This window comes from Medicago sativa, chromosome 3 (genome assembly GCF_051527215.1).
Source record: "Medicago sativa cultivar Bolivia chromosome 3, Bolivia_mono, whole genome shotgun sequence".
NCBI lineage: Eukaryota > Viridiplantae > Streptophyta > Magnoliopsida > Fabales > Fabaceae > Medicago > Medicago sativa.
Window position 1 is genome coordinate 95,733,402 of NC_140751.1, and position 25,225 is coordinate 95,758,626.

The following is a 25,225-nucleotide window of genomic DNA, read 5'->3' on the forward strand; positions in this document are numbered from 1 at the left end:
GAAATAAGCATATAATGGGAAACATGTTTTCTCTTGCGGTCCCACTTATAACATAAGATAGATAGATATTTTCCCCTTTTTCTTCTCTTCTTCTCTTTCTCTCACGTGTTTTCTTTCTTTTCCTCTCTTTCTCCTATTCTTTCTTTCTTATATATTCCTTCATTCCTTTCTTTTCTTCTCTTTCCTCTCTTATTCTTCTATTCTTTCCCGTGACTTCTTTCCTTCTTTTCCTACCTCTCCTTATTATATTCTATTATAATAAAGTCCACTCACAAAAGGGTTACTCACTTAACGGTAAAATAATAATAATAATGGTCACTTACCGGCTCACAACTAATTAGAAATATTACTACTCACTCAGCTTAGTAAAATGTCTAATTATCTAACACCGAATTCTAATAATCCCAAACAAAATACACACAGAGACAATTATTCACATATGAGCACATACAACACGTAACGATTATTCAAATAAATTATACAAAAAGACACTAAACTCGATAAAATAAATAATTAATAAAATAGGGCGTTACATTACCGGTAGTAACGACTTCGGGTTGTGGAAGGTAAAGATGAGGGCAATTCTAATTCAACAAAAGTGTGTTGAAGCATTGAAGGGAGAAGCACAGATGCCTGCGCATCTGACACCTGTAGAGAAGACGGAGATGAATGATAAAGCGGTCAGTGCTATCATTCTGTGTCTTGGTGATAAGGTGTTGAGAGAGGTAGCAAGGGAGACTACTGCTGTGTCTATGTGGAATAAACTTGATTCATTGTACATGACCAAGTCCTTGGCACATAGACAATGTCTGAAACAACAACTCTACTTTTACCGAATGGTGGAGTCAAAACCTATAATGGAGCAACTGACGGAATTCAATAAGATTATTGATGATTTGGCGAACATAGATGTAAATCTGGATGACGAGGATAAAGCCTTACACCTACTGTGTGCTTTACCTAAGTCCTTTGAGAATTTCAAGGATACAATGCTTTATGGCAAAGAAGGCACTATCACTTTGGAGGAAGTTCAAGCAGCTTTGAGAACCAAAGAGTTAACCAAGTTCAAAGAGTTGAAGGTTGATGATAGTGGAGAAGGCTTGAATGTCTCAAGGGGGAGAAGTGAAAACAGAGGAAAGGGGAAAGGCAAGAATTCCAGATCAAAGTCTAGGTCAAAGGGTGGTGATAATAAAACAAAGTACAAATGTTTTATTTGTCACAACTATGGTCACTTCAAGAAGGATTGTCCGGAGAGAAAGGGCAATGGAAGTGGTAATCCATCCGTTCAGATTGCAAGTGAAGAGGAAGGTTATGAGAGTGCTGGAGCACTAACTGTGACAAGTTGGGAACCTGAAAAGGGCTGGCTCTTGGACTCTGGATGCTCTTATCACATCTGTCCGAGAAAGGAGTACTTTGAAACATTGGAGCTGAAAGAAGGTGGAGTTGTTCGCCTTGGTAACAATAAGGCTTGCAAGATTCAAGGTAGGGGTACTATCCGTCTCAAAATGTTTGATGACCGTGATTTCCTTTTGAAGGATGTGAGGTATATTCCTGAACTTAAGAGAAATTTAATATCTATAAGCATGTTTGATGGTCTAGGATATTGTACTAGAATTGAACGTGGTATGATGAGAATTTCTCATGGTGCATTAGTTATAGCTAAAGGGTCTAAAATACATGGTTTATATATTTTAGATGGTTCCACTGTTATAGGTCATGCATCGGTTGCTAGTGTAGACACTCTGGACATAACTAAACTGTGGCATTTGAGGTTAGGTCATGTCAGTGAGAGGGGTTTAGTTGAGCTAGCTAAACAAGGTTTGCTAGGGAATGGAAAATTGAACAAACTAGATTTCTGTGATAATTGCACATTAGGCAAACAACACAAGGTGAAGTTTGGGGTGGGTGTGCATAAATCTAGTAGGCCTTTTGAGTATGTTCATTCGGATCTTTGGGGTCCAGCATCAGTTAAAACTCATGGGGGAGGTTCATATTTCATGTCTATTATTGATGATTTTTCTAGAAGGGTATGGGTATACATTCTGAAGAATAAAAGTGACGCTTTTGAAAAATTTAAAGAATGACATACACTTATAGAAAATCAGATTGGAACTAAACTGAAAGTGTTGAGAACTGACAATGGCCTGGAGTTTGTTTCAGAGCAGTTTAATGAGTTTTGCAGGAAAAGAGGTATAAAGAGGCATAGAACCGTGGCATACACACCTCAACAGAATGGTCTTGCTGAAAGAATGAACAGGACCTTGTTGGAGCGTGTGAGGTGTATGCTGTTGGGAGCTGGATTGTCCAAGAGTTTCTGGGGAGAAGCTGTTAGTACTGCAACATATTTGATTAACAGATGTCCATCAACAGGGATAGATCTCAAGACACCTATGGAGGTTTGGAGTGGGAGACCGGCAGACTACTCTAATTTGAAAGTTTTTGGAGCTTTAGCATTTGCTCATGTGAGACAAGACAAACTTGATGCTAGAGCTGTGAAGTGTATTTTCATGGGTTATCCTGAAGGTGTGAAAGGTTACAGACTGTGGAAGATGGAACCTGGAGGATCAAAATTTATTATAAGCAGGGATGTTACTTTTGACGAGACCCGCATGGGGATGAAGTGCAAAGACCTGGATACAAGCTCAGAAACGGGGGTAGAGAAAATTCAGTTTGAGGTGGAGCCTACCACTGATGAAAGGGAAGGGGAGGATCAGACTCCAGTACCTGATGAGAGTGAAGGCCAAGAAACAATTGATCCTGACTATCAGCTAGCAAGAGATAGGATAAGGAGACAAATTAATCCACCTATAAGATACGGTTATGCTGACCTCATATGTTATGCTTTGAATGCAGCTAAAGAATTGCAAGACTCGGAACCAAAGAACTTCAGGGAAGCATTAGAAAGCAATGAAAGCAAGGACTGGCTGAAGGCAATGAATGAGGAAATACTTTCATTGGAAAAGAACCAGACTTGGAAACTTGTTTCATTACCTAAGAATCAAAGGGTAGTGGGAAGCAAGTGGGTGTTTAAGAAGAAAGAAGGTATACCAGGGGTCGAAGCACCAAGGTATAAGGCAAGACTTGTAGCAAAGGGTTTTACTCAGGTGGAAGGGATGGATTACAATGAAATCTTTTCACCGGTGGTAAAACATTGTTCTATAAGGGTACTTATGGCGATTGTTAACATGTATGATCTTGAGTTAGAACAAATGGATGTGAAGACCGCATTTCTACATGGAGAGTTGGAAGAAACTATCTATATGCAACAACCAGAAGGTTTCGTAGAAGATGATTCAAAAGTATGTCTGTTGAAGAAATCTCTGTATGGGTTGAAGCAAAGTCCAAGGCAGTGGTATCGTCGGTTTGATGAGTTCCTAGTAAAGGCTGGTTTTGTGAGAAGCAACTATGATAGTTGTGTTTACATGATGAGGAGGAATGAGAAAGTCATTCTCTACCTTCTCTTTTATGTAGATGATATTCTTATGGCAAGTTCTGACATGCAAGAGATTCAGAAGCTCAAGAAAAGATTGAATGATGAATTTGAGATGAAAGATCTTGGTAATGCAAAGAGGATACTTGGTATGGATATCATAAGGGACCGAAACAAAGGTGAGCTATTCTTATCTCAGCAAGGGTACTTGAGGAAAGTGGTGGAGCGGTTCAGAATGAGAGATTCTAAGGTCGTTGGCACTCCTCTTGGTCATCACACAAAGTTGTCAATAAAGCAGTGTCCTCAATCCGATGAAGAGAAAAGCAAGATGGAGGGTACTCCCTATGCAAGTGGGGTTGGAAGCATCATGTATGGTATGGTTTGTAGTAGACCGGACTTATCCTATGCAATAAGTGTGATAAGTCGGTTTATGGCAAATCCGGGTCAAGTGCACTGGCAAGCTTTGAAGTGGGTTCTGAGATATTTGAATGGGACTTTGAAAGGTGGTCTGAAGTATACAAGGTCACAACCAGGAAGGGATGCTTTGGAAGGATATGTGGATGCAGACTATGCAGGTAATGTAGACACTAGAAAATCCCTATCAGGTTTTGTGTTTACTTTGTTCGATACAGCGGTAACTTGGAAGGCAAATCAACAATCAGTTGTAGCTCTTTCAACAACTCAAGCAGAGTACATAGCCCTTGTTGAAGGGGTCAAGGAAGCCATATGGTTGAAAGGTATGATTGGAGAAATTAGGATTAGTCAAGGGTGTGTGAAGATACATTGTGATAGCCAAAGTGCCATTCATTTGGCAAATCATCAGGTCTATCATGAAAGAACAAAACACATTGACATTCGTTTGCACTTTGTTAGAGACATGATTGAGACAAAGGAGATCATGGTGGAGAAAGTGGCATCGGAAGAAAATCCAGCAGACATGTTCACCAAATCATTACCAAGATCAAGATTCAAGCATTGCTTGGACTTGATTAACTTCATTGAAGAATAGATGAAGGTTGGAGAGAGCAGCAAGGTGATTGATGGTTAAATTGGCATCATCACTGATTTGAAGTCAAGGTGGAGAATTGTAAGAGTTAACTTAAAATCAGGTTCAGAAATCAGGAGCAACGTGCCACGATTGGAAGCAACGTGCCACGATGGGTTGAAAGCAGATCCTGATGCAAGCACTGGAAAAATCGTGCCACGATGGAATCGTAACGTGGCACGATGGTACGCTGAAGGAAATAAAGAAAACGTATTTTCAGTGCAGATTTGTTCCATATTTTAAGGGTTACTTTTACTATTAATATAAACCTTGTATCAGATGAAATGTAGAGTAGAAAAATAGGGTTTAGAAGCCAACATAAAAACTAGGGTTTATAGAGAATTCTCTTGGCAACAACACTAGGGTTGGGTTTGTTTTCGATTCACCTTGAACAAAGCACTATTAGGATTGAGTCTCTTGGTCACGGGAAGAGGCCGGGATTTTGGGTAGAATTAGGTTTGAAGACTGATTCTTGTAACCCTCTGACATCTCTTTGTAAAGAAACTCATATCATTATAGTGGAACGGAGAGCTGCTCTCTCCCCCAGAGTAGGTCATCATTAGACCGAACTGGGTAAACAGATTCTCGTGTTCTCTCTCTCTCTCCTCTCTTGCTGTTTTATTTTGTTTGTTTTATTTTTGTCATCCGCTTCAATTGATTGCTTGGTATTAATTTGCTCCACACATCAAGTTTTTATTGGTGTGGTTTTCACAACGAATCCGCAACACCAGGTTTTACATTTTGATGATCAAATTTGTGTGGGTGGTTGTGGATTGATTGAAACATCCACTCATTTATTTTTACATTGCTATCATTTTGGCTCGGTGTGGAATCATATTCTAAGGTGGCTTGGGATTAGTACAGCTATGCTTAATGATGTTTCAGGTCATTTTTCTCAATTTTATCACTTGGGTGGTGTATCCAGGTCGAGGCAATTTATTTTACAGATTATTTGGATTGCGTCAGTTTGGGAAATATGGAAGGAAAGAAATAACAGAATTTTTAAGGCTCAAGAAAGCTCAATTATGCAGGTGGTAGATAGGATTAAGTTTCTAACTTTCAAGTGGTTGAAGGTGAAATTCATTAATATTTCCCTCAACTACCATGTTTGGTGGCTTAGTCCGTTCACTACTTTAGGCATTGGCTAGTTTTCTTCTTGTTTTCGGTGGATTTGTGGTGCAGCCTGTGTTTTGTAATTATTGTCTATACTCTGTTTTAACTTTTAGGTTTTTATTCCTTAGCTTATCTTGTGCTAGGAAGGCCTAAGTTGTGTTAATATATTTCATTTTAGTCTCTTCAAAAAAAAATTAAGAAGCGTACATCAGACATAGAATTTGTTTGGTGTACTGGCGAATAATATGAACTATATTATTCCTTTGGGACAAAAACTACTATCGTGCCTTTTATAGAAAAGAAATTCAAAAGTTTTACTGAAAATGACATCGGCAAGTAAGATGAATTATTTGTGATTGCCAGGCAAAAGGATTAGGACAAGGGAAGGTTAACTATTTTGTGCAAGAAAAACCGGGGTGGTGTTTTCCACTGAAATATGTCATTTTATATTTTTGACGGTGCTAAAATATGACATTATTTTCTTTAACTTTTACCTATATATTGCTCAAAAAAAAAAAAAAACTTTTACCTATATATTTTTCTGTCAAAAAAATACAATATATTTTTCAATATTATATCATGTATGTTCTATCTCTAAATCTATGTTTTTCACTACCAAAAAAAATCTATGTTTTCATGAATTTTTTTTTATCATTAAATATAAATCCTATTTTAAATTAGTCAACATCACAACTGAACTCTTACGGATTCAATAGTTTTTTTTTAAGGAATATACGACAATAGTTTTTTTTTTTTTTTTTTAAGGAATATGCGACAATAGTTGAAAGTGATGTATGACACTTTTACTAATCAAAATTTCTGAAGCCTATCCTATCTATGAGGAGACAAAATTGATTTAAAAGGAGTAGGATCTATGAAGCTCAGATCCATGATACGATATGGATACGATACAATTTTTTTTTTAAATTCAAGATACGATATGGCTGTGATACTTTAATAAAAAATTAAATTTAATTCTGAATCCTATCCTATCTTTGAGGAGACAAAATTGATTTAAAAGGAGTAGGATCTATGAAGCACAGATCCATGATACGATATGGATACGATACGATTTTTTTTTTAAATTCAAGATACGATATGGCTGTGATACTTTAATAAAAAATTAAATTTAAACTACATATTAAAACTCAAAAGCAAAAAAATTGGCGCAAAACCTATACCAAACAGACATAGAAAAACGATAAGGACAACAATGAAATTGTCTTCACACAACAAAACAATTGCATCGTTCTAAAACAAGCAAAGAGACACAAAACAGACGGCGACAACAATAGAAATATAAATGTACGTAATATTGATAATAAAGAAAGCGACAATAAGTCAATTACATATATACCAAGTATAACCAAATATAATAGAAACATCTGGTAGCCCGCACATATTGGTTTTCCACCGCTTATCCCTTGTATTCCAGATACATCTTAAAAGTATCGGATAATTGTTTTTTAAAAAAATAAAATTTAATCTTCGGATACTCTCCTGATACGTATCAGGAAGTATCAGACAAGTATCGGTGCATGACGCAGGAGATATGGTATGTCATCCATTTTGAAGCATCGAGCTTCCGAGAGTAGGATTAATTTTAAGATGTTTAGTCGTTCTCCAATAAAATTGATTTTGTTTTTAAAAATGATTCTAATTTTTTTTTTAAGAATTGATTTTAATTTGAAGTTAAAAGATTGAAGTATTTGACTCTACAACTAATTTTCAGTCTTAAATTTATTAATCAACTCATTTAATATGATTTTGTTTAAACATAAATAACTTTATATTTGAATCAATTTTACATACTCAATATATTCAAAATCAATTTTATTTTTTATTTTTTTATAAACAATCATTAATACCACATGAATCTAAATCGATGGATAATTCAACTTTAAGTGATGTGGATGTATTTTTTTTTTTTTGAGAGATAGTGATGTGGATGTATTGTTTTTGGCATTAAGCTGTCTTTGGTACAAATGCTTCCAAAGTTAACATAATGAATATGTGGGTTTTGTTTTCGGGATTCCTGGATTGTGCCGGATCAATTGGCCACGTTTATATAATTTTCTACTTTTAGGTATATGATCAGACCATATGGTTTTTTTGTTATTAACGGTACGATTCTTAGGGAAAAGGATCTTGAGTTTGGTCGGGAAATAATTAAAAAAGCAAACTCAAGATCCTTTTCCCTATAAATAATTTGGCTTGTTTGTATGATTGTTTATTCAACAACACCTGAGGTTTTTCATTTCATTCAGATAAAAGAAAACTGAATCTGCTAAATAGTTTAACTGCGTAATGCATTTGACTCGACTATCTTTCTTAAGGTTAACTTAACTTCATTTGCGATCTTTTCAGTTAATTGTTATTCAGACATAATATACTAGAGTAGCTAGACTAGTGCGTGTAGTTGTCCGATGCACTAGTGTTTTCATAATGTTTATATATAGTAATATTTTTTTTTTTTATCATTTTGATAAATAGTTTTGATATTTATTAAAACATGACAATGAAGGAACCTGTTTCTGATTCCTATGCTTCTCCATTGAGATTTTTTAGCCCTTAATTTTGGTTTCTGAATATTGAAAATTACCTTGATAACTTGCAATTGAATTTTATTCACATATTTGACTTCTATTTTGTTTCATAGACATATTGAAATTCGGACCAGTACTTCTTGAAAAGAATTGATATCACAAAGTTGTGTATTATAGAAAACAAGATATTATGGAAAAAGAGTGTGTTGAGGATATTATGGAAATTGAAGTCCTTCCTTCAATGTGGCCAGAAGATATTGGAGCTGACGTTGGAAAGCAGTTCAATATAGAAAAGCCAGGAAATGATCAAGATATGTTAGAAGAAGTATCAATCATAGATGAAGTTACAACTATAGCTGATTTCAAGCGTCTCATTGAGCTCACAAATTTCACAGAAAAAGGTTCTTCTCAGTTAGCCTACCTTATGAAACATTGGGAGTATAAGCAGGCGAGCGTGGCGCGTCTTCTAAGAGAAGAACTCGACAACCTAAACAAACAAAGACAGGATGTTGAGCTAAGGAAGTTGGAGATATTGGAAGAACATAGATTTGAGGACGAAAGATACGGAGGCCATAAACGACCGGTTTCTATATTGGATGATATTTATGATATATGGCAACAAGACGTGCCTTGCAGAAAAAGTAATGTTGTTGTACAAAACAAGAGAGTTGAAATTGATGCTGAGTATGATACTGTTGTGTACTGGAAACAGCGAGCGATGCACTTGGAAAAGTTGTTGGAGGCAAGTATTCAGAGAGAAGAGACACTTGAACACAAGTTAAAAGAAAGTATCAAGAACATTGAAAGACAATCATCACCTGTTGAAGAACTCTCTCAAATTCTGAAGAGAGCAGATAATTTCTTGCATTTTATACTCCAAAATGCTCCTGTTGTTATTGGCCATCAGGACAAAGAGTTGAGGTATCGCTTTATCTATAACCACTTTCCAAGTTTACATGAGGAGGTAATATTTTTTACTGTTGAAGCTCTTCTTGAAAAGGTTTATATGATTCATGATAAATCAATTTATTTTGTCATCTTTTTTCAGGACATAATAGGAAAAACTGATGTCGAAATATTCACTGGATCTGGTGTTAAGGAGAACCAAGATTTTAAGAGGGAAGTTTTGGAAAAAGGATTGCCTGCAAAAAGGGAAATCACTTTTGAGACAGAACTATTTGGATCAAAGACATTCTTGATTTATGTAGAACCTGTCTTCAGCAAGGCAGGTGAAACAATTGGAATCAATTACATGGGAATGGATGTAACAGATCAGGTAAAAGTTAATTGTTACTCCCTATGAAATTTTTGGACCAGGATACATATACTTTTTTGCTTATATATCGTTTCAGAGGGAGTATTGACTTCTTATTTTTTAAATTTTTGGTTTTAAGTTTTACTTGCATGAATCTCTTGAAAAATGTAGGTTAGAAAAAGAGAAAGGATGGCGAAAATTCGCGAAGAGATTGCTGTTCAGAAAGCAAAGGAAACAGAACTGAATAAAACCATTCACATAACAGGTTGATTGATTGATTGATTGATTCATTCATTAAAATCATCCTCTATCAAATTAATTAGTTTTCAGCAAGAAAGCTTATTATGTTTCCTCATCTTTTTAATAGAGGAAACTATGAGAGCAAAGAAAGTGCTGGCAACAATGTCACACGAGATAAGATCTCCACTTTCTGGTGTTGTTAGCATGGCTGAAATTCTTTCCACCACAAAACTTGACAAGGAGCAAAGACAGCTGTTGGATGTCATGTTGTCATCTGGAGATTTGGTTCTTCAACTCATAAATGACATACTTGATCTTTCCAAGGTTGAATCAGGTTGGAAATCTGTCCTTGTTTCCAATCCATATTAGACCTGTTTAGATTGAATTATTTAAACTTATCTATTGGTATAAGTTGTTTTCAGCGTATCGGATGTTCATAAGTTGTTTTCAACATATTCCTGTAAAGTCTTTAAGATAGCTATGACAGCATCTTATAGTTTAAATGACAACAGTTTAAGTTTCTATTATATTTTGTTATAGGGATATCGTATACATAATCACTTATGTGCTAAGTGTCTAATCTATAAACGCTTAATTTTATGTTTATTCAAACATGCCTCAGTGATACATAAACTAGATGATAATATAGACTGATTCCTACCTCCCAAAATCTGCATTCTGTGTAGGAGTTATGAAGTTGGAAGCTACCAAATTTCGACCTAGAGAGGTAGTAAAGCATGTCCTTCAGACAGCCGCAGCATCATTGCAGAAAATATTAACCATAGAAGGACATGTAGCAGATGATGTACCTATAGAGGTGATGACACATTTAACTGTTGCTTGATTCTTAGTGTTGCCATGTGTACTAGATGGACATGACTTCAAAACATAAAGCATGATTTCAACTGTTTAGTGCTGATTAATTTATTGTTCATCTGCTTCATTCGTAATTGCAGGTCATTGGTGATGTTTTAAGGATTCGGCAAATTCTCACAAATTTAACCAGGTACTAAATATTTATGTGATTAGTAGTCTAAAACTTTGTAAACAGTTTTTGCAATTATGATTGATTGACAGTAAAAAAATATTTACACCTTCAGTGTGTATCGGTTAAGTCATTTTCATTATTAATGTGTTTCTGTTGATGTACACTTAACATTTATAATTTTGCAGCAATGCCATCAAATTTACAAATGAAGGCAAAGTAGGGATAAACCTTTATGTTGTGCAAGAGCCAAGTTTTACAAAACCCGAAAGCGTACAAAAGATTAGTTCAGGCTATTCAACCATTTCTGTGAATGTAGTGAAAGAAGAAAAATATGGAGTTAATGATGAGTGTAGATCTCCGGTTAAGAGTGAATGCTCGATGAACGGAGACACAGAGGATCAATATAACTCAAATGCAACAACAGTGTGGATAGGTTGTGATGTATATGATACAGGCATTGGAATACCAGGTATTATCTACTATAACTACTATGTAGTGTAGTCAACTTCATATTTGACCTTAATCTCTATTCTTCTGTTTGTATAAAGTTCTATTTTGTATTCATAAGTTCAACTTTCTTACAGAAAACGTACTTATCAAATCAATATTTTTTTTTTCATGTTACAATGTGACAGAAAATGCAATACATAGTTTATTTAAAAGGTACATGCAAGTCAGTGTAGATCACGCTCGAAAGTATGGTGGGACAGGGCTAGGACTAGCAATATGCAAACAACTGGTAAATTTCTTGTGTAGAGTATTTGGTTACATGGTGATGAATACAGAATTGATTGATTTTATTTTATAATAGATGATCACAAATAAAATAAAAGTGCTTGATTATCATGACACATATATTTTTGTCTCAAAATCTCAATTAGACTAAATTGATAAAATGTAACTTCTGCATAGGTTGAGTTGATGGGAGGTCGTTTAACAGTGTCTAGCAAAGAACAAAATGGTTCTACCTTCACATTCATACTTCCATACAAGGTCTCGATCGCTTGCGATAGTTCTGATTACTCAGATGAATTCTCAGACATGGAGCATAATGTTTCAGCTTCTGATGATACAACAACAGAAGGTTTCTTCCAATTCCAACCTCCCAATTTAGGCCATCTAGTCTCTTCCAGTGGAGCAAACAGAACTCACAACAAGTTATTGCCGCACAAATTTTGTGGATTTTCTGAGAGTTCATTCTCATTTCCCTCTACTTCCAATGACAACATATCAAAAGGAACATGTTCAGTTGATGATTCAAATTCATTGGTTGATGCTTCAGATATGTCTGAATCAGCTAGTTCATCTAGCCACAAACATCATCTATATAATGCTCATGCATGGTTCCAGAATGGTATTGCAGATTCTTCTCAGCATATGGTGGTAAACTCAACTACTCAATGTGCTTCTAGCAATAGTAAATCAGAAGTAACCAAATCCATATCAAAGCCTAAGATCCTTCTTGTTGAAGATAACAAGATTAACATCATGGTGACACAATCCATGATGAAACAGTTGGGTCATAACATAGATGTTGTCAATAATGGAGCAGAGGCGGTGCGTGCGGTTCAGCGCTGTACATATGACCTGGTTCTGATGGTAATTTATGGATCTCAGAATTTTTGTTTTTCCACTTTCTCTCTACGAATAATTTGCATATGTTAAATTGACTTAAAAAAATTCATCCAATGCTGCTTATTGATATATTACTATGAATTATAATAATTATTTCTACAACTCATTTCATAGTTGCACTTTACAGGATGTGTGCATGCCAATTATGGATGGTCTTCAAGCAACAAAACTAATTCGGTCTTTCGAGGAAACAGGCAATTGGGATGCTGCAAAAAATGCCGGAATCGAGCAAAGTCTACCCAATCGAGATTATGAATATTGTGCTCCATCTACAAAGCGAATTCCCATTGTTGCGGTAAGCACTAGAAGACTTGAACCATTAACATATTAATTAGAAAATAACTGATATATTTAATTTTTTGTTGAATTACATAAACAACTATTAGCATGCTACGAAATAAAATAAAAAATTAATCCTTACTATGAATGTCTTTGGGAAGTAAATAAATCATCATTGCTTTGTATGAATGCAGATGACAGCAAATGCTTTGTCAGAGAGTGCTGAAGAATGTTTTGCTAATGGTATGGACTCATTTGTGTCAAAACCTGCGAGTTTACGAAAATTGAAAGAGTGTATTGAACAATACTTAAGGTGATAATACCTTTGTAATTTCTTGTTGCATATAAGAGAATTAAGGAAAGTTTTGTAATGAATGTATCGTGCTGTCATCCTTCGCTAGTGCATCCCAAAATCAAGGGAGTCTGCATAGTATAGTTATTAGCTAGCCTTGATTTTGGTATGCAGTTCTATACACATTAGCATATGTTTCTCAGCTTTGTCTTTTTCATTTTCACTTTTTTTTCTTTCTTTCTATTGCTTAATCTACACTAGTTAAGTTGGAAATGCACATGTAACAAAAGAGTATCTGAAGTTGTTTTTATATATTGTATATGTTTATCATTAACTCATTTGTTATACATCACATTTATACTCGTTGTTAAAGTAAATGTGTAGAGATATAATGAGGCATGTATCTGATGATAGCATAATTTTTGGTAAAGTAAATTCTTGGGACATATAAAAGTAAGTGTTGTCAATTAGTTTCGTTGGATATATACAATACCAAAGAGAGGGCCAATTTCTATATCTTTGTTGCTATCACAACTGATACATAATATTAATCTTGAATCAATACAATTATTAGGAGCTTGATGTTACAATTGCAGATGATATCAAGTTGCTTGGGGGTTACTTTCACAGTTATTCACAGGGGAAACTTCCTGATTAGTAATTTGTACAACATCCAATTCTGTGTTTGGACTAAAATCGTCATTCAAGGAAACGTTTGATTCAGTTTGACTAAATGGACTAGGTGGACAATGTGTACCTGGAGAGGCCTCAACTGCACCTAAATCATCATGATGAGGACTTTTACTGCTTTCATTTTTATTTCCACTCTTCTTGAATGTGTGAGAGTTTAAGTCTCTTTGATCAAATATCATTACCAAGACGCGAATTCGTCTCCATATTGAAGTACTTGGACTATTGGGTAACCAAATGTGTTTGTGTTGATATAGGAATGTGATAACAAAGATTATGAGTGCTAATAGGGAAGCAATCCCTGCAATGAGAAACAGACCCCAAAAGCTTTCAAGTCCAAGACTGTTATTTGAGGAAATTTCTGTGTTAGAATCTAGACAACTAGTTTTCTTTAACCATGCATTCTCAATTGTTTTCATTTTGTCTCCTTGAGTCACATTTAGGATTGCCCTTGAAATGTCAGCCACAAGAGGTGAGCCTTTTGGAAAAGCCTACAAATTCATCACACACAAGTCAATTCAGAACTCATAACCAATGTTTTAAAAAAACTGATCATAGATTGAACGATGAGACCTCTAGGGTTATGGTTCAATTGGTTCAAACACAGTTGAAACTAACGACAAATAAATAAAAAGTAAAAATAAATAAATTAAATATAGAAAAAAGTCAATTGAAACAACCAGACTGCTAGGTAACTGAGATCAAACAAATCGAAGAACTAGCCGATTTCTGGTTCAACTGGTTGAACCAGCCATTTTGATCTTATTTTTAAAACATTGATCAGAAGGCAATGATAATATTGTTATTAGGGAGAGAGACAGAGAGAGTAAACACAACTTACATAGCCAAAGCCACCAGTTTTAAATCTTGGTTCAACCATGACATACTTTGAACAACTATAAGTTCCAAGAAAGTGCTTAATATAGGGAACTTCATCAAAAGCAGCATCAATGCCACCATTTACACTTCCTTTTATAAAAAGCTCATTACATTCTTCAGCAGATTGATAAGTAATGAGATGAGAATCTTCGAAACCCAAGTCCTTCAAAATTCCATAAACAAAAGAACCTTTGAGATAGCCGACATTCATCTTATTCTTTAGAAGTTGGTGTACGTCTGTAATAGCTGGCCTTAGTTGTTCAACTGTCAAGAGTGAAGTCAAGCTTGCAGTGTAACTTTGAACAAGAATTAGAACCACAAAAACCCATACAACCACCACAAATCTTGCCAAGTTACTCACTACTTTCTCTCCTGTCATTAAAATGAGATACTAACATGAATTACATACTAGTTAATGCGTTTAAATATGCTTTGGTTTGGTCCAGTAAAAAATGTCTTTTTGCTTTAATTCCTTATGTTTAGTCCTTGAAGTATATTTTCTAGGTTGAAATTGATCCATGTAGTATGTAGAACATTCGATTTTAGTCCCATGTTATGTAAGGACTAAAATGAAGATTACACTTATATTACAGAGAATAATTCCAACTTGAACAAATTTAATTTACGTGGACAAAAACAAAACAATAAGAACAAAAGTAAAAAGTGATACCTTTGCAATGATTAAGTAGTTTAATTTCATATACTGTCACTAAAGTTTTACACTAACAAGATCACATCCCTTAATAATGTAACTGTTATGATTGAATGACGGTGTAAAAACTTTAAACTTTCGGCCTATATGAATAAAATCTTAATTCTAATTAATGAATTATAGTTGGTGTGTGTTTGATGAGTGAGACTTACTATGAGCATAGACCATAGTTGAGAAGGAAAACCATAAGCTTGTGCCAATCTGATGAGAGAGTGGTCCCCTGAAATCATTGTTTATTCTATGTTCAAGGACCCAAACAACAAATCCAATGAACACAAATGAACAAGCTGATGTCACCCAAAGATCCCATGTGAGTGGCTTCAAAAAGGCCCATGCATTTTTCTTCCTGTTGTCTTTCATTGAAACAACCATTGTCACACCAGATTCTGTGTATGGCATTGTGAAATCAACATAGTTTGACCTACTTGCAGTGATTGTTATATCCCCCACTACCGCATCAAATTTCTGTCAATCCAAAATAATTTTTTTCATTCTTTTCATTTTGGCACATGCACATGCTCATGATGAAAGAATCATTAACATATATAACAGGAGAAGATATTATACGAGAAGAAGAGGTTACCCCGTCGTAAAGTTGAGCGATCAACTCATTGTAGGTTCCTGCCATCTCACCATCAGGCTTTGCAAATCGAACAAAGTCATATGGTAAGGCATAAGGCAAAACATCTAGCACAGCTTTGAAGATATCAATGCAGAAGCCAGTGGCTTGTGTTGAATTGGTACTAGGATCATATGTTACTTTCAAGAATTCAGTGTAGTTAAATCCATTTTTAACTGGAACTCCTATCCTCAATTTCTTGCCAATAGTAGGAATTTCCCATCCCTTTGGAATAGAGTACATATCCCCTGGCCATATGATTGACCCAAGATCATTTTTAGAACTAGAATACATGTTATTATTATTGCCTATTAGGCCTTCTGTGTCCAAATTTCTAGATAGCCCTTTATTTGGTGTCCAAAATCCAACTCTCTTTTCACCATCACCAATCACATTAATTATCTCATATATTGATGCTTGTAACTTCCCACCAACAACATCAAAATCACCACTAAGACCATTAAATCTAGTGTTTGACAAAGCTTCACTCAATTTCTCACCATTTTGTGAAATACCAAACTTTTCAAAATTAGGCATGTAATAATTGCTTGATGTATTACTCTCATTGTAATCAAATTTGGTGTTTCCAATTCCAACTTTCTCAATAGCCATTGCTAATGCAATTGTAGCATCATAAGCCCATATTCCAAAAATGTTCAAATTTGTGTCAACAAGTGTTGGATTATCACTTACAAATTTTCTTTTCCATCTAACTCTAAAATCATCTAGTTTCTTTGTTCTAGGAATATAAGTCCTAACACCCAACACTCCTTCCATTGATTCCCTCACATCAAAACTCAATGAATTGAATAAATTAGCCATACCATCGGTTACTATCCAAACATAGCCTTGACTCATCATCCCTATTTTTTTTGCTAAGGTAAAAAGTTTAGAGCCTAGAATTGGTGACATGTGCACAACAAATACTCTAGTGGGTATAGTGGTCATTATTTTATAAAGCTCTTGAGTGATAGCATCATCTGTGGCTGAAAGAGAAATTGCACTTAGATAGGGAACTTGAATGTAGGCATGTTGAAGAAAATTGGTTAAACATGGAATGAGTCCTTCACCAAAACTATTGTCTACATAAATGGGGACCACTTGTTTCCATCCAAAAGCTAGTATAGTTGAGGTGATGGCTTTTACTTGAGCTGAATCAGTTTGTGATATTTGGAAGAAGTATGGACTTTGAAGTGATGCAAGTGAAGGGCTTGTTGCTGAAAAGGTTACAATGGGTACATGAGCTTTGTCTCCTAATTGAATCACGAAATTTGTTTCTATTGTTGTTATTGGCCCCATGATGGCTTGCACTTCTTCATTTTTAATGAGATCCAAAGCTGTTAATCACAAATTTACTAACATTTCATTAAGAGAATAGGCAAATATACAATGTTAATGGGGACTCATTTTAAAACGAAAGGAATAAAGATATTTTTGTTGAAATCGAGTATTTAATATCTTTTTTTTTGAAGGAGTGTATTTAATATCTTAAAAGTTAAAATATATATACAATACAAAATTTATCTATTAAATGATTATTCTAGTTCTTCAACTTGTGAGACCTTATGACATACATCAACACTCTTATTTTATTATTAGATATTTGTGGTATGAGAGACTTGTATTATATTGTATTTTGTGTGTGGAACTCGTCAACAACATAAGGTAAAAATCTTGTAGTGTTTTTTTGGCAGAATAATTTTTTTAGAAAAATGATTTTGTAGCCTAGTAATAAAGTAAGAGAAATGATATTATACATTATTTTGAGACAATGTTAAAAACAATTCTATTTCATAATCTTATTGTATTTTTATTTTTTTCTTCTTTTTATTTCTCTATTATTTTTATCAAAAATCATAAAAAAATTATTTCAAAAATCATAAAAAAATATATACTACTATCAAAAAGAAAAAGTCAAAGCACCGCCATTTAATTGAATTGAACGAGAAGAAAGAAAATACCCCTTAGTAGCTAGTAGACGACAAGAAGTGCCGTAACCCGTAAGGTAAATACTAAATACACACGTCTTTGGCTGCATGCAGGTTACTCGTATGGCGGAAATTGATTGATCATCTCGACATATCTCGTTCAACTGGGGTCCATGGTTTTCTGTTTCTTTCTTTTATTTTTAAAATATCTGGGTTTACTACTTTCGTTAAATCATAAATTAAATCTGTTGAAAAACAAATTTGTCATCATTTTAGTCATACATGATTTTTAATGGATTAATTTATATAGCAGAATATATCCATTTCATACAAAAAAAAAAAAAAAAGGAATCGTTCAACTAAATCCATTCATCTCTCAATATTTTAGGAACCCTAGCCCCCTCTCTCAATATTCCCTCTACTCATCTCTATCTTTTTTTCTCATCCATTGGATATAGATGGTTTTGGGTCATTATTTTGTATCTTTTTTTCTCATCCATTGGATATAGATGGTTTTGGGTCATTATTTTGGTTCCACAATCACCCATTGACATTGTTTTTTCTATCATTTTATTTAAATATAAGCCGTTTTTATAGAAATATGATTTTTCTTTCATGTTTTCTCGTGAATTCATAATCTCAGTGTATTGTTTCGCCCGTCGTCTTTTACAACATTATTTGATTTTCTATGTCGTTCTAGTGTTTGGTTAGTTTACATTGAGATATATTTGCTTTGATCTTTTACAAATTCAGTCAATTATTTGACGAAAACATTGTAGATTTGAAGACTTAGGTATTTAGTTTGATTAAGTTACATGTGTAGATATTTTATCGATTTTTGCTATTAATCTAAATTTTGTGAGTTTGCTTTTATTTAGGATTATCATTTTTAGTTTTAACAAGCTGAATTTGCGATGTTTTTATTTACGTATTATACCAATTTGAATGTGTATTTTTTTATAGGAAAAATATGAAGAAAAAAAAAGTGTAAATACTTTAAGGATATGGTTAAAAAATAAAAGTCAATTATACCTTAAATTTCTAAGCTCTTCTACATTAATCTATAATAGTTTTTTTTTCTTTATTTTTTTACAAATACTCACACAATGCTCTTCTAAATTAATATCTTATGATGATTTGTTCCTTTAACGCAGCAACAAGTTAAAATATGTGTTAAAAAGGGCTAAATTATGTTTTAAACTGCAAATCCAGATTCAAGGAAATTAAATGTACAGAAACTAAAACCATATGCATGCCGAAATTAACATTTACACACACAGAGCATATATGGAGTATACATAGTAGCCAGAGAGACAAAATAAAGGGGTGCAAATAGTAATAATTACCGTGTGCAGCTGCAGTGACGACGTCCCTATGAGAATCCCTTACGATGAGTTGGATTCTAGTTTGGTAATGAGAATGAGAGAGATAGAAATCAGAGAGTGACATGTTTATGCAGCTCATTCCTATCTTCCCAACAGTTCCATTACTGCTAACATCAATTACAGCTCCCACTTTCACTACAATATTACTCTCATTTTTAGTTTGTGCTAATATTCCACCCAAAAGATTAACTAGACACCAACAAGTAACCATGAATTTCAGAATTATTGGATTATGCTTATCCATTATATCGATCTTAATTGGAGTATATATGTTTTTGGAGCATATACTCTCTCTATATCTTCTCATACAAGCATATTTATAGTCGTCCTTTGAAAAGTACAAACACCCACATCCACACATATTTCTCGGCTAACTCTTTTCCCTGTCAAAGGTGAATTGAGATGTTCTCACACTTCTAATTGAAAAATATCTGGTCAACACCCATATATGAATGAATCTACCTACCTTGAGAGAGAAAGAGACAAGATAGACTAAGCTGAGATAAATTTGATAAATTATCGATGTTATAGATGAAAGAAAGAGGGATGTAAAAATAAAATGACACGTTGATTGAGGGTAAAGAAATATGAGGTGTTCAAATATCGTAATTGCTTTTAATTAGAGAAATATTAACACATAAAAGTAGAGAAATGATATTTGTACAATCATTTTGTGATAATTTTTAGATAACTTTCTTTCTCATACTCACATTATGTTCTTTTTCTCTCTCCATTGTTTTTGACCAACAAGAAAAGAGAAAAACAAGGTTGTCATCAAAGTTGTCTTCAAATAGTTATACATATATCACTACTCTAAAGAGTAATATGGAAAAGAAAAAAAATTATATGGCTCATTATCATATTCATAGGTTATCCACAATGCACCACATTTTTACATCCTTAGACCATATCCCATTCTCTATTATTGTGCACACAGGCACAGTACACTCCACATAAATACTTTTCAATGCAGACCACGCTAGAAAGTACAGTGGCACAAGGCTAGGACTAGCAATATGCAGACAACTAGTAGACTTTTTGTGTATTTGGTTACATGCTGATGAATAAGAATAGTTTTCTTGTATAAAAGATGATTTAGTGAAAATGCATGTGTTTAATTAGTATGAGACAAATATTATTGTCTTAAAGTCTCAATTGGACTAAAATGATAATATGAAACTTTTACTGAGAGTTAAAAAAATTTACACAAATTTCACATGAATCTTAATTTTAGATTAAAAACAATGAAACACAATCAGTTCAACTCAAACTCACTAGATTTTAAATAATCAGTTCAATTCAAAATAATTTTTATCTAGGAAAATACTAATGAACTGTGCTATAGGCACTGTTCTTTATGACAGAAAAAGTAAGAACAGTGCAGATTCTTCTCAGCATATGGTGGCAAACAACTACTCAATGTGTTAATGGCAATAGTTGTTGTTATTTGGCTTCAAATTTGTGGTTTTGAGAAACAGAGAAATCGTGACACGATTTCATCAACGTGTCACGATTTTGGCTATGCCGAAAGCATGTTTTGCTGGTGTATAATCGTGGCACGATTTTGGGAAAACGTGACACGATTTTCGGCGTGCTGGGCATGTTTTCAGGATAAGGTTGGTCGTACCTTTGGGTCGTACGTATCAAACGTGTCACGATTTGGACAAACGTGACACGATTTTGACAGCTGAAGACTGCTATATAAGTGTTTCTTTGCAACTTTTGAAGTAGAGCTTGAAGAGAGAGAAACTTGGATTACAAAGGAGGTAACTTTAGGGTTGAGTGTCTTTGTAGTGAGAATCTCTTGGGTTGGGAAATATTGTAAACACCTTGGGTAGTGAGATTTCACCATTGGAAGGATCAAAAGCTTCCTTTTGTGTTTTTCTCTTAGGATTCATTGTGAGTGTGGGTGACATGAAAATGGGTAGAAATTAGGTCTTGTTCTTTTGTGAGCTTTTAAGCTAATTTCTTGTAACCCATTTGTATCACTTTCATCTTAGTGGATTGGAGGGCTGCTCTCTCCCCCAGAGTAGGTCATATTGGACCGAACTGGGTTACCATCTTGGTGTGTTTGTTCCTTTCTTTCATTGCTTATCTTTATTGCTTTGATTATGCTTGTGGTGTTGCTTTACACTTAGATTTAGATCTGTTTTTGTTGTTGTTGCTTGGAGACACTTTATCTATTGATTACCACTTCCTTTGCTCCACACATCTTTGTTATTCATTGGTGTGATTTTGTTCGGATTCACAACAATTGACGCCCACCGTGGGGCATAGGCGTAAATTGGTAAAGTTGGTATCATGGGTTCAAAGTGGGACATCGAGAAGTTCACCGGAAGTAATGATTTCGGGTTTTGGAAGGTTAAGATGCAAGCGGTTTTGACACAACAAAAGTGTGTAGAAGCATTGAAGGGTGAAGCGGCGATGCCGACACATTTGACACAAGCGGAGAAGCGTGAGATGATAGACAAGGCAAAGAGTGCCATTGTTTTATGTCTCGGAGATAAGGTTTTAAGGGATGTCGCGAGAGAGGCTACCGCGACGTCGATGCAGGCTAAGTTGGAGTCATTGTACATGACGAAATCGTTGGCTCATAGACAACTCTTGAAACAACAACTCTATTCATTCAAGATGGTGGAGTCTAAAGCAATCTCGGAGCAATTGGCGGAATTTAACAAAATTCTTGATGATTTGGCCAACATTGAAGTTAATATGGAAGATGAGGATAAGGCTTTGTTGTTACTTTGTTCATTACCAAAGTCTTTTGAGCATTTCAAGGATACCATCCTTTATGGTAAGGAGGGCACCACTACTTTGGAGGAGGTCCAATCGGCTTTGAGAACCAAGAAATTGACCAAGTTCAAGGACTTGAAGGTTGATGAGGGTGGTGAAGGCTTGAATGTTGCAAGAGGGAGAAGTGAGCAAAGAGGAAAAGGCAAGGGGAAGTCGAGGTCCAAGTCTAAGTCCAAGGGCTTTGACAAATCAAAGTATAAATGCTTTCTTTGTCATAAGCAAGGTCACTTCAAGAAGGATTGCCCGGATAAAGGGGGCAATGGTAGTTCTTCCGTTCAAGTTGCGGTGGCGTCTGATGAAGATGGTTATGAGAGTGCGGGTGCACTAGTGGTCACAAGTTGGGAACCGGAGAAGAGTTGGGTTTTGGACTCGGGATGCTCTTATCATATGTGTCCTAGGAAGGAATATTTTGAGACTTTGGCTCTAAAAGAAGGAGGAGTTGTTCGACTCGAAAATAACAAAGCGTGCAAAGTCCAAGGCATGGGAACCGTTCGTCTAAAGATGTTTGATGGCCGTGAATTCCTTTTAATGGATGTGAGGTTTGTTCCCGAACTTAAGCGAAATTTAATTTCCCTTAGCATGTTTGATAGTCTAGGTTATTGCACTAAAATTGAGCATGGGGTTTGTAAAATTTTGCATGGTGCATTGGTTACGGTTAAAGGGTCTAAAATGAATGGTTTATACATTTTAGATGGTTCCATAGTAATTGGTAATGCATCAGTAGCTAGTGTTGTACCTCATAATAATTCCGAATTGTGGCATTTGAGATTGGGGCATGTTAGTGAAAGAGGTTTAGTTGAACTAGCTAAACAAGGTTTGCTAGGAAAAGATAAATTGGACAAACTAGAATTTTGTGAGCATTGCATACTAGGCAAGCAACATAGAGTAAAGTTTGGTAGTGGTATGCATCATTCTAGTAGACCTTTTGAGTATGTCCATTCGGACCTTTGGGGTCCTTCCAAGACTCTTACTCATGGAGGGGGTTCCTATTTTCTTTCCATCATTGATGATTATTCTAGAAGAGTGTCGGTCTTTGTTTTGAAAAACAAAAGTGACACCTTTGAGAAGTTTAAGGAATGGCACACTCTCATAGAAAATCAAATGGGAAGTAAACTAAAAGGTTTGAGAACTGACAATGGCTTGGAGTTTGTTTCAGAGCAATTTAATGAGTTTTGCAGGTTGAAAGGAATCAAGAGGAATAGAACCGTACCAAGAACACCGCAACAAAATGGTCTTGCTGAACGGATGAATAGGACCCTTTTGGAGCGGGTGAGGTATATGCTTCTAGGAGCTGGGTTACCTAAGAGTTTCTGGGGTGAAGCAGTGACAACTGCTGCTTATTTGATCAATAGATGTCCATCAACGGGAATCGACTTCAAGACACCTATGGAGGTATGGAGTGGGAAACCGGCAGACTACTCAACTTTGAAGGTTTTCGGAGCCTTGGCATATGCGCATATCAAGTAAGACAAGCTTGAGCCTAGAGCTTTGATATGTCTCTTCATTGGTTATTCGGAAGGTGTGAAGGGTTACAAGTTGTGGAAATTAGACTCTAGTGGAGGATCAAAAGTCTTGATTAGTAGGGATGTTACCTTTGATGAGACCCATATGGGGATGAAGTGCAAGGACCTAGAGACTTTAGAACCGGAAACAATGGTGGAGGAAACTCAGTTTGAGGTGGAGCTTCCAAATGAAGAGAAAGATGATGTGGAAGATGAAACTTCAACATCGGATTTAAGTGGAACTCAACCGGTAGTGGATCCCGATTATCTTTTGGCTAGAGATAGAGAAAGGAGGACCATTACGGCACCTAGAAGATATGGTTATGCGGACTTGGTGTGTTTTGCTCTAAATGCGGTTGAATATGTGCAAGACTCAGAACCTAGAAACTTCAAGGAAGCATTTGAGAGCAAAGAAAGCAAGTATTGGTTGAAGGCGGTGAATGAAGAGATGGATTCATTGGAAAAGAACCAAACTTGGAAACTTGTGAAGCTATCTAAACACCAAAGGGTAGTTGGATGCAAGTGGATCTTCAAGAAAAAGGAAGGTATTCCGGGAGTTGAAGGTCCTAGGTATAAAGCAAGACTTGTGGCCAAGGGTTTCACTCAAGTGGAGGGGATCGACTACAATGAGATCTTCTCACCGGTGGTGAAACATTGTTCCATAAGGATACTTATGGCTATTGTGAATCAATTCAACCTTGAATTGGAACAAATGGATGTAAAGACCGCGTTCTTACATGGTGACCTTGAAGAGACAATCTACATGGAGCAACCAGAAGGTTTTGTGGAGGACAAGTCTAAGGTATGTCTTTTGAAGAAATCTTTGTATGGGTTGAAGCAAAGCCCTATGCAATGGTATCGACGGTTTGATGAATTTCTTCTGAAGACCGGTTTTGTGAGAAACGGGTATGATTCTTGTGTGTACATGTTGAAGAGGGGTGAGAAAGTCATTCTCTACCTTCTTTTATATGTGGATGATATCTTGATGGCAAGCTCTAGCAAGGATGAGATTGTGAAGCTCAAAGAAAAGTTAAATGGTGAATTTGAGATGAAAGATCTTGGTCCGTCAAAGAGAGTTCTTGGAATTGATATCTTGAGGAATCGTGACAAAGGTGAACTTTTCTTATCTCAACTTAGTTATTTGAAGAAGGTGGTGGAGCGTTTTAGAATGTCAAACTCTAAAACCGTGAGCACTCATTTGGGTCACCACACAAAGTTGTCCATAAAACAATGTCCTCCGAGGATAAGAAGCAAGCGATGGAAAGTACTCCCTATGCAAGTGGGGTTGGAAGCATCATGTATGGAATGGTTTGTAGTAGGCCGGACTTAGCTTATGCGGTTAGCATTGTGAGTCGGTTTATGGCAAATCCAGGTATTGTGCATTGGCAAGCTTTGAAGTGGGTGTTGAGGTACTTGAATGGGTCTTTGAAGGGCAGTTTGAAATACACAAGAGCAGCTAAAGATGAAGACGCTTTGGAGGGGTATGTTGATGCGGACTATGCGGGTAATGTAGACACAAGAAAATCTCTATCGGGTTTTGTGTTTACTCTTTATGGCACGACAATTAGTTGGAAGGCAAATCAACAATCTGTGGTGGCATTATCTACCACTCAAGCGGAGTACATTGCCCTTGTTGAAGGGGTGAAAGAGGCCATATGGTTGAAAGGTATGATTGGTGAGTTAGGAATTACTCAAGAATGTGTGAAGATACATTGTGATAGCCAAAGCGCCATTCACTTGGTGAATCATCAAGTGTATCATGAGAGAACAAAGCACATTGACATTCGTTTGCACTTTGTTAGAGACATGATTGAATCAAAAGAGATTGTGGTGGAAAAGGTGGCATCGGAAGAGAATCCGGCGGATGTGTTTACCAAGTCATTACCTAGATCAA

At 35.5% G+C, this 25,225-nt stretch overlaps 2 protein-coding genes and 1 long non-coding RNA gene across 3 annotated transcripts; 1 reads left to right on the forward strand and 2 right to left on the reverse strand.

Moving 5' to 3' along the window:
* The first annotated feature begins 7,947 nt into the window (after positions 1 to 7,947).
* On the forward strand, positions 7,948 to 13,157 carry LOC146942354 (histidine kinase 5-like). Its single transcript, XM_085756324.1, has 11 exons — positions 7,948 to 9,098; positions 9,183 to 9,410; positions 9,561 to 9,654; positions 9,757 to 9,963; positions 10,316 to 10,446; positions 10,586 to 10,635; positions 10,803 to 11,086; positions 11,253 to 11,356; positions 11,530 to 12,216; positions 12,380 to 12,547; positions 12,726 to 13,157. The coding sequence occupies exons 1-11, from the start codon at positions 8,325 to 8,327 to the stop codon at positions 12,846 to 12,848; spliced, it is 2,850 nt and encodes a 949-aa protein (XP_085612450.1). The 5' UTR covers positions 7,948 to 8,324; the 3' UTR covers positions 12,849 to 13,157.
* LOC146942355 (uncharacterized) lies at positions 12,298 to 12,799 on the reverse strand. Its single transcript, XR_015032660.1, has 2 exons — positions 12,674 to 12,799; positions 12,298 to 12,521 (listed from the first exon to the last, which is right to left on the reverse strand). It is a non-coding gene; the product is annotated as an uncharacterized LOC146942355 (long non-coding RNA).
* A 112-nt stretch (positions 13,158 to 13,269) lies between the features above and the next one.
* Positions 13,270 to 19,322, reverse strand: LOC146942356 (glutamate receptor 2.7-like). The gene is made up of 5 exons (XM_085756323.1): positions 18,998 to 19,322; positions 15,688 to 17,060; positions 15,257 to 15,569; positions 14,355 to 14,764; positions 13,270 to 14,004 (listed from the first exon to the last, which is right to left on the reverse strand). Exons 1-5 carry the CDS (start codon positions 19,278 to 19,280, stop codon positions 13,426 to 13,428), a joined length of 2,958 nt encoding a protein of 985 aa, XP_085612449.1. The 5' UTR covers positions 19,281 to 19,322; the 3' UTR covers positions 13,270 to 13,425.
* Between the last annotated feature and the right edge of the window lie 5,903 nt (positions 19,323 to 25,225).